General features: G+C 35.9%; 1 protein-coding gene across 11 annotated transcripts in view; it reads left to right on the top strand.

Moving 5' to 3' along the window:
- Positions 1–12,529, top strand: part of grm8a (glutamate receptor, metabotropic 8a) — a 349,513-nt gene that overhangs the window by 239,936 nt on the left and 97,048 nt on the right. For all 11 annotated transcript variants that reach the window (XM_036210217.1, XM_036210211.1, XM_036210215.1 and 8 more), the window contains 2 exons: positions 6,810–6,945; positions 7,042–7,196. In XM_036210217.1, coding sequence (XP_036066110.1) covers positions 6,810–6,945; positions 7,042–7,196 — 291 coding nt within the window. The remainder of the gene's footprint in view (positions 1–6,809; positions 6,946–7,041; positions 7,197–12,529) is intronic.

Here is a 12,529-nt window from a genome sequence, read left to right on the forward strand (position 1 = left end):
TTGTATCGGCTTATAAATCTTAATAGACTGCTTTGTGGGTAAACGTCTGTGTTTTTAAAAGTTCTTTTTTCAAAATAAAAATGGTGTTTTGAACATGTTCTTCTGGCATTTTTCTGACGATGGAGGACATTTATAAAGAAAATTAAGATTAAAACTATATTTCTGAGTATTTCTTTACTTAAATAATTGTGAATCAGCAACAGATGAAAAAAAATGACGTCTGAAAAAGATTTGTTATGTAAAAGAGAATCTGTGGGGCATAATTTTCCTGCTCTGCTCCATTTGTAGACGACCGGTACTTTTCCGATGGAGGCATAAGGATTTCTAAGCTAGCAGGAGAGAGCGTAAAAAAACACAGCAACAGGGATGGCGTGGGGGATGGGTTTACTCCCGCCAACAGCCATGCCCACAACTCAGATAGGAACTTTTGATGAACTTCCAAAAACTATAACCTAGAAAACTACACAGTTTTTTTTTTTTTGATTAGAAGCAATCACAGCGTTCTCCACCCCTATTCGCGGGTTTGGGACCGGAGGAATCCGCGAATATGCTGACTACCCCTGAAACCCGCGCCTGAAGGATGTCTGTTACCGATCCATACTCATCAAAAACTCATACTCATCATACTCATCGACCGCTTCTGGGTTAGCTGATGGCATTTCTCCATGCAGGGGTATGAAGAAAGGAGGGGGATGGGCGCACGAAACCGTGCGAAACCGTGAATAAAGGAATCCAAATAAACAGGGAAATACCGTAATTAAAAGTTCACTGGGAACACCTTTACAATATATCAAAAGGTAATCTGTGAAGTTAGATTTGTTCCAAAAGTATACTCTCACTATATAAAGGTTTGGTACTTGTAATAATGGATTTGTCTGTTACAATGTTTGGCGAAATGGTGGAAGGTACCCCGACAGATGGTATGTGATCAAACATTTTATTTATATAGCACTTTTCATCAACATGCTGTTGAACACAAAGTGCTAAACAAATATAGACATATATAAACATTAGTTAAAACACTAAAAAGTCATAAGACACATTAGAGAATAGGGCTGACATAAAAATAGAAAATAAAGGAAACGCTAAAAGATAGACGAGATAAAAACATAAAAATAATAAACCATACAATCCATAAAATGGATATTGACATGGATATCAGCGGTGCACCTATTGAGAAGCATACAAATTTGTACTTATAACTTGGGTTTTGTCTTTTATATTAATGCTTGGGCTTATGCTGTATTTACAAATGCTACCGCCATGCTGAGATGGGAAGGCATCGGCAGAATCTTCAAGATTTCATTCTTTGAAAATCGTTGGCATGGGGACATGAACGTAGACGTCGGCCATCTGACGTGTAGAATGGGCCACTATCTAATACCCCCTGACCTAGCAGCTGGTGGCATTTAATGTGGAAGACCTCCGTCCGGAGACATTTACACATCGTCCAATCAGAGCTGCTGTCCACCAGGAATCCGCTCTGTGCCCACCTGACTGTTGTATTGATTCTTTCCCAGGAATTCCTTGAAAAACAGGTTTTAAATCTCAATGGGACCCACCCTGGTTAAACAACCACATCGAGCATTGATCAAAGATAACTTTTAGAAAAAAATGGTAAAAATTTAACTTTTTCTTAAAACATTGCTGATTCTTGATTACAAATGCTGCCAAGTGTCCACCTGGGAAATTCGCTGAAAAACTTGCATTCAGGTTGTATATCCCATCTTGGGATATACGACTATAGCCTAATATGTGCACGCAATATTTCACACATGGACAAAACTGTTTAAAAAATTGACTTTTTTTTTTTTTTTGTCAGATACGAAATTTTTTTACCGATACACACATTTAACGAACAATACTTTGGCAACAATTATAATCAGAGTGTTAACAGAGTTACGTGTTACTTTTTACTAGTGCTGGGCAGATCAATTCAAATAATATTGATCTCAATAATCCGCACATATTGATATTTCCACTCTTGTTTAAAACTTTTCTGTATCTGCAAAAACTTGACAATTTTCAACTTTTTTTTTTTTATAAAAACTAGAAGTATAATCTAAACTATAAATATATATAAAATCAACTATATTTGATATCAACTATTTTCCATTTAATAGATAAATAAATAAAATATTGTCCAAATTTGTTTTTATGTTTATCAAGTAACACAATGGTTAAAAACAATTTAAACTTTGAGTTTCATTTCACATCCATCGCATTTACAAAAAATATTGATATTGGTATTGATATTTGCGATATTGATCAGTATTGAATCAGTATCATCCAGATCTACTTTTCACTGCAGTGTTTTTGTTTTTACCTTCTGGCAAAATAATCTTTTGAATGGGTCTGATTTGATCAAATAGCTTGAATTAGTGGATTGTTGTCAAAAAACAAAATCAAATTTATTTAAAGTCTTAAATAAAACATAATAAAATAATGAAAAAAATAAATAGAATTAGAGAAAAGTACACAGATACATTTTTAATGTTTAAAAAAAGGAGAACTGATTATAAATTGGAGTAATTCAGTATCAGGGGTGTTATAATGGGGTGTCTGTGCTGATTTTGTCACTTCAGTGATTAGCCTTAAGAGGCTTTTAATTTGAAGCTAATGAGTATTTGTTTTAGCAGTCATGCGCATGCACTTTCATATGAGTTTATGTGATTAGGCATTCTGATAGAGGGAACGCGACAGCCTGTACAGATGTTGGATAAATGGGCTGGAACAGGCTCAGGCTGAAGCGGGATGCGTTCATCCTCCGGATCACACTCGCATGCGTGACGATTGGGTGAGAACACGGGAACACGCCGCGTCATGTGTGTGCCAGCAGTGAACGGCACATTGCTCACAGATGCAAACAAAACTTCTAATCTGGGTTGGGGATGTCACACAAGGAAGCCAAAAAACGCTTCAGATCTTCAGTGGATTAAATTGAGATTAATGTTAATCCCGATGTGTGGAACTCTAAATCACAAATATGTCTGACAAAAACAGGCACAATGACTACTACAGTTTATACTATATTACTCCTGTACAAATAAATAAAGAACTATAATTTCCATGTTAATTCGATTTATAAATCCTGAACTCCTCCCATGTATTTTTTCAAATATTTTCTCATATATGTAGAGTTTCACCTTTCTTTTTGTCTTCATTTTGCAGCAATTTTTAGTTTGTTTTTTTTAACCACATTTACTGCTTCTTTATAGGTCAGGGCTCTGCAAGCTGAAGCTCTGGAGCCACACGTGGCTCCTTTAGCTCTTCATTGTGGCTCTCTGATTAAAGAAAAATAAAGTTTTAAATCTTAAAAGCAACAAAATGGAAAAGATTAAACAGTAAACTAACTAAGACTTTATTCGACTCATTCACAAACAGTGATGCAAATTAGTGTTTTGCTTTTCTAAAAGGTGAAAAATGTTGTGTTGAGTGAGAAATCAGCCCAAATGGCTCTCTAAGTGTTGAAAGTTGGAGTCAAACCCCTGATTTAGGCCTTCTATTTTTACTATAATCCTCTGATTCTTTTGCTTTCTTCCTTTCACTTCTTTCTATTTTTCTTTCTTTCTTTCTTACATCTTTGACCTTTTACTTTGTCTCCTCCCACTAGGATACAAGCGTTTTGGTCCTCTGTCATTGTGGGTTTGATTACCTTATGCTTGTGTGACATTTTATGACTTTTTTGTTTGTTTCCTGTTTTTTCTTTTGTTCATGAAAATCTCTTTTTTTAACCTTCAATCGTTTAATCTTTTTTAGATTTATTCAATCTTTAATCAGTTTAATTGTGTTGTTATTTGAAACTATTCGTAAGTAATAATATGAAGAAATATCTGCAAAAAAAAGAGAAAAATATTTAAAAAAGTCCATAACTCTTGGGTCATTTTGTAAAATGTGCATTTTATTTAGCAACTTTATTGCTATTTTCTTTCCACATATAGCTTGCATGTAGCTTTGGAAGTTTTAAGTCAATTTTTGGTCTCTATGTAGTAGAAGTGTGTATTGTCAACAGTCTGGCAACATGATACATATCCCAAAAACATGGCATGGTGCAACGTGTATCGCGATATATCCCAAGAAGGTATCGCAGACAATATTTTTCTTCTTTTTTTTAAAGTTGGGACTTTATAAAACTTTAAATATTTTAACACCTTTCACATATAGCGTTTGTATAGCATGACAGCAGTACCCAAAATGCAGCACACTATTATAAGGTTTGTTCATAATCCAAGGGATAAACAGCAGCCGCTATCTCTACAGCTTGTTCTCAGATAACAATAAATGTTGTATTGGCTTTTATTTTGAAAAGGTGTGAACGTGCAGAAATTCATAGTGAGTCTAGTTTAGTGCAAAGCCCAGAAATAATGTCTCGATTTAGAAGATTACCCAGTGGAATTTAAAAAGAAAGGAATAATTCAGACTGAAAATGAGTAAAATTGACTGTTTTTAACCACATCAGACTGCAGTTAGACAGAACGCTGGTGGTTTAATTAAGGAAGCTGGCACTTCACAAACATGCACGTCAACTTGCAGCTGCTGTTTGTGTTTCCATAAGGAAGACGGAGAAAAAAAAAGCAAACACATGCGTCACTCGTCACTGGTGGGAATGCAGTTTCTTGGTAAAAGCTTGGAGCTTTTATCAGAAAAGATCAGCCTCTTCCTCTCAGATTGGTAGAGCTACATTTATCTATTTTTATTTTTCAAATATTTGCTGCCACATTATTCCCAAACCAGTGCATCTACACCCAATTACACATTCCGAAACTCTTAAAGACACACTCCAATCATATTTAATCTATAGTAAAATCATTCAAGGTGGTCTTTTAATTATGATTGTGCCGTTTTTAGCCAAATTAAAAAAAAAAAAGCGGTGTTGTTTTCTAGGACATAGTTTCTATAGAGTGGCAGGAGTTTATTAGAAATTCACATCTAAGTTGTGAGCAGAACCATTAGTGTGGAGTAATGATGGCAGTATTAAAGCATCAAAGTATTGATATCGTACATCACCAATTTTGAATTAATGAATGAGAAAATTCAAGTGCAAGTATCATTTTTAGCAACTGTTGGTAACCCATCAGCCCACAGGATATTTAAATGCTCCATCAGTCTCAAGACCAGAGGAAGCACAAGTTGTTTAGCAGTAGCTTTGTGATTAAAGTCGCTTGTATGCGACTTTGAAAAGACAAAGAGTTGAGGGAAGTTGAAAACACACGTCAGCTGGCTCGTGAACTGGAACCGGAAGATGTGCATGTTACCCCTAGCAACAACATGAGTGGGTGATTTTAGAAACAATTGTTTTGTATTACAATTGTAGAGTTTTTGATGGTAGTTGTTTTTAGGATCACAAATGTTAGACTTGAGAAAAAAAAAAAAAAAATGACCAGTAATTGTATCAGTAATTGGTATCAAATATCTTATGCAAAAAGTAATTGTATCTGTAGATAGTATCGACAGTTTTATGCTAAATTAATCGATATCAGTAACTGATATTGAATATTTTATACATAAAACAGTAATTGTATCGTAATTGCATTTGTATTAAGTATTTTATATAAAAGTAATTGTAATCGGTATTGATTTTTAATGCAAAAAGTAATCGTATCGGTAATTGGTATCAGATTTTTATGAAAAAATTAATCGTATCGTAATTGATATTGAATATTTCATGCAAAAAGTAATCCACATCAGTAATTGGTACTGAATATTTTATGAAAGCAGTAATTGTTTTGGTAATTAGTATTGAAAATTTTATCCAAAAAGTAATTGGTATTGAATGCTTTATGCAAAAAGCAATTAGTATTGGTAGTTGGTATTTAATATTTTTGGAAAAAATAATCGGCATCAGTAATCGGTATTGAATACTTCATGCAAAAAGTAATCAGTATCGGTAATTGGTATCTATTGTGTCATGCAGAAAGTAATTCATGTCAAATATTCTGTGCAAAAAGTAAGTGGTCTTGAATACTTCATGCAAAGAGTAATCTGTATCAGTTATTGGTATTGAATATTTTAGGCAAAAAGTAATCAGTACCATAACAAATATTGTAAAATGTGGTATCACCAATCAATACTGCCCCCCTTCCCCTCACCATTGCTGAGAGTTCTCTGTTTACATTCTTTCCCACTAGCTTACAGCTCGTCACAACCCCAACGTAACATATCGGTGCAACAAAAATGACAATACATTTTAAAACTATCCAAGCTCAGACAATGAAAACGTACAAGTGGAAACTCATCATAATTTCTATGTAACAAATATGCTCTTTATCAAACTGCTCCTGATTCACAATGATTTGAATAAAGAAATACACAGAAATGCAATTTGAGTTTAATTTTCTTAATATGTCCTCCATCAGAAAAATGCCACAAGAACACGTTAAAAAGATGTTATCAGAGTACAGTAGGTCTTTATGCCAAAACTAGTAAAATGTGAAGTGTAAGGTTTGAATGGTATCATAGTATTTCCAGTCGCCCAACTCCTGTTTCAGCAACTGACGGATCTGTCATATAGTCGATAATCCAGGTAGCTGAGGAGGACTCCACCTGTGTTTTTGTGGAGTGTCTCACTCAACAGTGCTGACTGAGTCTTGTTCAACACGCCGGAGAAGCGAGCAAACAAAGAGTCTGACAGCTTGACCCGCTTTTCCAGATGAGAGTTGACTTTCTGAGGCGGTGAGAAGATTTCATTTGAAAGCCCAGGACAGTAGGCCAACTGTACTGGGTCCAAGAAAGAGAGTACATGAAGAGTGCAAACTGCTGACGCCAAAACAAGTGATTTATTCTGTCCCTGTTTCTCTTTTTACTTGCAGGCGGTGTATGCATTGCACAGTCCCTGAAAATCCCGAGGGAACCCAGACCGGGAGAGTTTGACAAGATCATCAAGAGGCTGCTGGAGACCTCAAACGCCCGCGCCATCATCATGTTTGCAAATGAAGACGACATACGGTTCGTGCTTTTAAATCCAGTTGCAGAGATGATTGTCTGAAAAACCTTGATTTATGAGAACTACAATCCTTAATTCACTTCTTTGTCTTCAATCAGACGAGTTCTTGATGCAGCAAAGAGAAACAATCAGACGGGTCACTTCCTGTGGGTGGGATCAGACAGCTGGGGATCCAAGATTTCTCCTGTGATTGGTCAGGAAAGAGTCGCGGAAGGTGCCATCACTATTCTTCCCAAACGAGCATCCGTGGACGGTAAGGACACGCCTAATGCTACGTTTACACCGACCACTTCCAGTAGAAAATCCAAGTACATGTGTATTTTGAGCTTTTGTCTTTGAAATTAAACACAAAACACTTTCGCTATTTAAGTTTTTAAGTCCGTTTTTGGGCTTAATGTACTTGTGGGTGTGTATAGGCAAGACTGGAGATACGATACATATCGCGATACATATAACACGATACAATGCGTATCGCTATGTCAGGACTCACTCAGCCATTTCCTCCTCCGACCACCAGAGGGACCCCTCTCCTGAGTACTAACCATCCTCAGCACCTTCCTCACTACAACTCCCATCAGCCACCACTTCAGTCTTCTACATGCACAGCTGATCATCATCATCCTCATCATCATACCCACACTCCAGGTTCAACTTCAGTGCGAAGTCTTGATTGTGTTTATCCGTCAATCTGAGCAGTTTTTCCCTAGTTTGATTCTTTGTTTTTCACCCACGCCTGTTTAATATGGAGTCAAAGTGTGGTAAAGTTGAAAGTTTTAATGGCATTCTGTTAGCTTTTTGGACTATTGTGGCATTTATTAAGGTTTTTTATACTATTTTGGAGTTTAACTAAAATTTCAGCTACATGCTAGCTAATAGGGCGAATTTAGGATTTTTTTTGTTTTGCTTTATAGGCTCATTTGGAGTTTAGCTATTTCAGCTGGATGTTAGCTATTTTGGCTAATTTAGGATTTTTTCACTTTTTTAAGCTAATTTTGAGTTTAGCTAATATTTCAGCTGCATGCAAGATATTTTGGCTAATTTAGACTTTTTTTTGTTTTTTAGGCTATTTTAAAGTTTAGCTAATATTTCAACTGCATGCTAGCTGTTTTGGCTAACTAAGGCTTTTTTTAAGGGCTAATTTGGCATTTAACTAATATTTTAGCTGGCTATCAGCTTCAGCGATTTCAGCTATCAACTTTTGTGTTTTAGCTATCAATTTCAGCATCTTCACCTATCATAATTAGCATCTTCAGTGGCCAAATTCAGCTTACAGCATTCACACTATCATTATTGCTGGTAGTGCTATATATATAGTTTTTAGTTAGTTTAAAGCCAATGATGGTTAAGATATGTGTTTTACATCCAGTTTACTCAGTCCCGATTAGTGGACTAATCTGGGAAAATAATCGGTGATTAATCAACTATTAATATAATCGTTTGTGGCAGCACTAATGGGAACCACCAGAAACTCTTGATCCCTTTAGGGAACAATCCTTTTTCCAGGAGGCGTCCTCATCTGCTCCTCGTTGGAGCTCTCTTTTAGGTTATTGACTCCCCAGAGGCGACCCCATATGAAATCAAAGTAAGGAAAAGAGAAAAGAATTGCCAACAATTTAAGGTCGGCTCAGCCAGTCTCACTTTCCGTAAAAGGAGGCGATAGAACCATGTGGTTCCGAGTCAGGATTGATGGTATTCACAACAACTGGCAACATGAAGCAACGTGAGCGAATAAATCCACAACCGTGGTTGTTTCAGACCCAGATTGTTGTGGATAATGACTCACAAATGTGTTTATTCTCTTCTCGATTTATATTTATGAGCACTATTATCTAATGTTTGATCCATCAGGGTGGACACTTTTTTAAATAATGAGTTAAAGTTGGACAAATAATGGTTCAGTTGGAGGTTTGCATACATCAATTTTAATCTCTGGAAACAAGAAATTGACAACTTCTAAACATAGGCAATAAAATAGATAAGTGAGACCAGGAAGTAATTTTCGGTACAGATTATTACCCTGAACATATTTACACTATATAAAATAATAAAAAAAACATGGATTTATGGAACAATGTTGTGTTATTTTACGTGACACATTACTCAACGTGCAAATTAGAGATGGATATGACCAGACCTCTGTTTGTTTGACTGAAATGTTTTAGACACTAACGTGTTCATCTAATCATTTTAGCATATTTTCTTGAGATAATACATGGTGTTTTCTCAAAATAGAACAAAATGATCCCTTGACTTTCTCGAGAAAATGATTTAATAACTTATAATCATGGTATGACTACAACTGTTTAAGAAAATGGAAAAAGAAGTAAAGCTCAGGGATAGGCAACTCCAGTCCTCAAGGGCCGCATTCTGACAAATTGAATGACTGAGTAATAGATGTTTAGTTCTTAATAGAAACCTATTGGAGTTTTCTTCATGGAGCCAGCAGGTACTTTTGGGAGGGGCAACTCAGTCCAGTTCTTATAAACAGTCAATGATGTCAGAGTGGGATGTCTGTCACCATAGATCGTGTGTCAAAGTCAAGGCCCGGGGCCGGGTCCGGCCCTCTGGGTAATTAAATCCGGCCCTCCAGATCATTTCATTTTGTTGTTATAAATGTCCCAATCTTATCTTGTTCTTATTTCTAACTTGTACAATTTTGACAAAATATATTTTTATGGAGAGCAAGATATTGAAAGTTATTTAAGGTTTAAGTTGATTATTTTTGAATTAATATTCCTACTTTTTTATTACTCATAATTATGTCATAACGTTAAGGTTTTAAAGTTTTAAAAATAGGCATTCTGCTAGCTTTTTGAACTATTTTGGCATTTACTAAGATTTTTTAGGGTATTCGGGAGTTAATCTAATTTTTCAGCTACATGCTAGCTGTTTTGGCTAATTTCTGATGTTTTTTATTTTGTTTTGAAGTTCAGTTCATATTTACAAACTAGATGTTTTATTGATTTAGGCTTTTTTTCAGCTTTTTAGCATATTTTGGAGTTTAACAATTTTTTTAGCTACATGCTAGCTGTTTTGGCTAATTTAAGGTTTTCTTTTTAATTTTTTTTTGCTGTTTTGGAGTTTAGTTAATATTTGCAAAGTAGCTGTTTTGGCATATTTATGCCTTTTATTTATTTATTTTTTTTAGGATATTTTGAAGTTTAGCTATTTTTCTGCTACAAGCTAGCTGTTTAGGCTAATTTAGGGTTTCCTTTTTAAGTTTTTTAGGTTATATTGGAGTTTAGCAAATATTTTAGCTATACGCTAGCTTTTTTGGCAAATTTAAGCATTTTTCATTTTTTTAAGGATATTTTGAAGTTTAGCTATTTTGTCAGCTGTATAGCTGTTTTGGCTTACCTACGTCTTTTTTGCAGTTTTCTGGGCTAATTTAGCATTTAGCTAATATTTTCACTGGCTATCAGCTTCAGCGTTTTTAGCTATCACTTTCAGCATCTTCAGCTTTCACCACTAGCATCTTCAGTGGCCAAATTCAGCTTACAGCGTTCACACTAACATTATAACAGGCAATGATATATACAGTATCTAGTTCATAATTATGTTAAAAAGTTACAGTTTTAAAGTTTTAAAAATATAATGGAGAGTTCAGTAAATGTTTATCCTGTTCAGCCTGCGACCTAAAGTGTGTTTTGTATTTTGACTCCTTGAGCGATTGACTTTGACCCCCTGCCTTGTTCGTCTATGACTGTATGATTTTTAATGATAAAATAGGGAGAAACGCCTTTTTTCCAGCTGTGGTAAGCACAAAAATATGAATGTGCCAAGTTCAGAGTGTAGGTTATATTCGTTATTTGCCTCACTACATACTTTATACACATTTCTTAAAGGGACATGAACATTCTTTTTCCTTTAACTCTCAAAATTAATTGAAAAATGAGTCCAGGATTAGAGAATAAAGACAAAGATTATCTTTGTCAACAATGCTGTACTGGAGACATGGCACTGAGGTGAATGATGGACTCTACAGTCAATCAGGATGCAGAACATAAAAAAAGGCAAAATTGGACTAAAGAAAATCCCTGAAACAGTGAGAATGCAAAAAATGAAATGATGAATTGCGATAAAAAATACTGAATTCCTTCATAAAGAGAAAACAAAGATTATATTTCAGTCTTTCAAGAAAATATTTTTTGTTTTCTCCTTCCTAATAGCAAGATATTAAGTTGTTTTCTTAAGAAAACAAGCAAAAAATGCATCCATTAGCTCAAGAAATTGAAATTCTTCATCTTGAGGAAACTAGCTGGTCTTCTGTAGAAAAGTAAATACTGTAAATGTTTGAAATAGTTCTCAGCCAATTCACCTCTACTTATCAGAATTATATCAAGGTTGGATTCTACAGAATCAAATTTATAAGGCCTTGTGGAAGAGTGTCCACCCTGAGACTTAAAGGTTGTGAGTTCAAATCTATGGTTGAGTCATATCACCATCTCTAAAAACAGGACCCAATACCCCCAAATGGTTCCTGAGTGCAGCTGTGTCTGCAGCTCACCGCTCCACCCAGGCGATGGGTCAAATGAGCACAAATTTCTACTAACGAGACTTAACTTTATGACATTTGACATAAAAGTTTAAACCTAAACATCATCATTTTGGCCTAGAAAATAAAACTTTTGTGCTCAATCCATTCAACTTGGGGATGGATGGAATTTTCGTTCCTATTTGTCTTCTTTTCAACATGTGCATGAGTCAAAGAATGATCGCATTAGCATTTTTTCTGATCATGACATGTGCAAGTAACAGTGGGGGGTGCATGCGGTCCCACATGACGTGCTCCCCGTTGCGCCACGCAGGGAGGGAACCCTCTGTTCTCAGCGGTCTACCTATCCGTGAAGCTGCACAGGTATACACAGGATCCGTTTTGGTGACAGAAGTGGGATCAATCAGTGCAGCTCTTGTCGGCTTTTATAGACAGTCAGATGTCAGTCTGATGGCTCCCCACCCTGCATGTGATGTTTCACAGGAGCTTTGCCACCCACTCTTGTTGGGTTTCAGAGCTTCAGCTAACCTAGATGAGGTCAACCCCGATGTATTTTAAAGAGCCACTACAATGAAAATAGTGTTTGTAACATGGTTTTGTGGCATTTTTCTGATGATTGAGGACATATTTAAAGAAGTTTAAGCTGAAAGTTGCATTTCAGAGAATTTCTATAGCTGGGCTTGTTCTATGTCCACAACTCAGACGAGAATTTCTAATGAACTCCTGCCTCTCTGGAGAAACTATAATCTAGATTTATGCCAAAATGGCATAATCATAATTTTTGACCACTGGAAGGTTTGTAAGATAGAAATAAAGTTGTTTGGAGTGGGGCTTCTAAAGCTACACATTCTCACCCTCAACTCGTCAAATATGGACGTGGAGTTTGGGCCCCCTCTGCGCCACTTTTTGATGTTTTGGGTGTTTCCAAATTGTTGTTTTTTAATGTATTGGCTGTGCCTGTTAAATATCACAGGTGACCAACCCTGGGTTAGAGTATAGGTACTGGTTCGTGGCCCAGAGGTCAGGAAACTCTGATTTTTCTATCCATCCATCCATTTTCTTGACCGCTTTGTCCCTTTCGGGGTGCCGGA

Source organism: Oryzias melastigma, linkage group LG23 (genome assembly GCF_002922805.2).
Source record: "Oryzias melastigma strain HK-1 linkage group LG23, ASM292280v2, whole genome shotgun sequence".
Classification (NCBI taxonomy): Eukaryota; Metazoa; Chordata; class Actinopteri; order Beloniformes; family Adrianichthyidae; genus Oryzias; species Oryzias melastigma.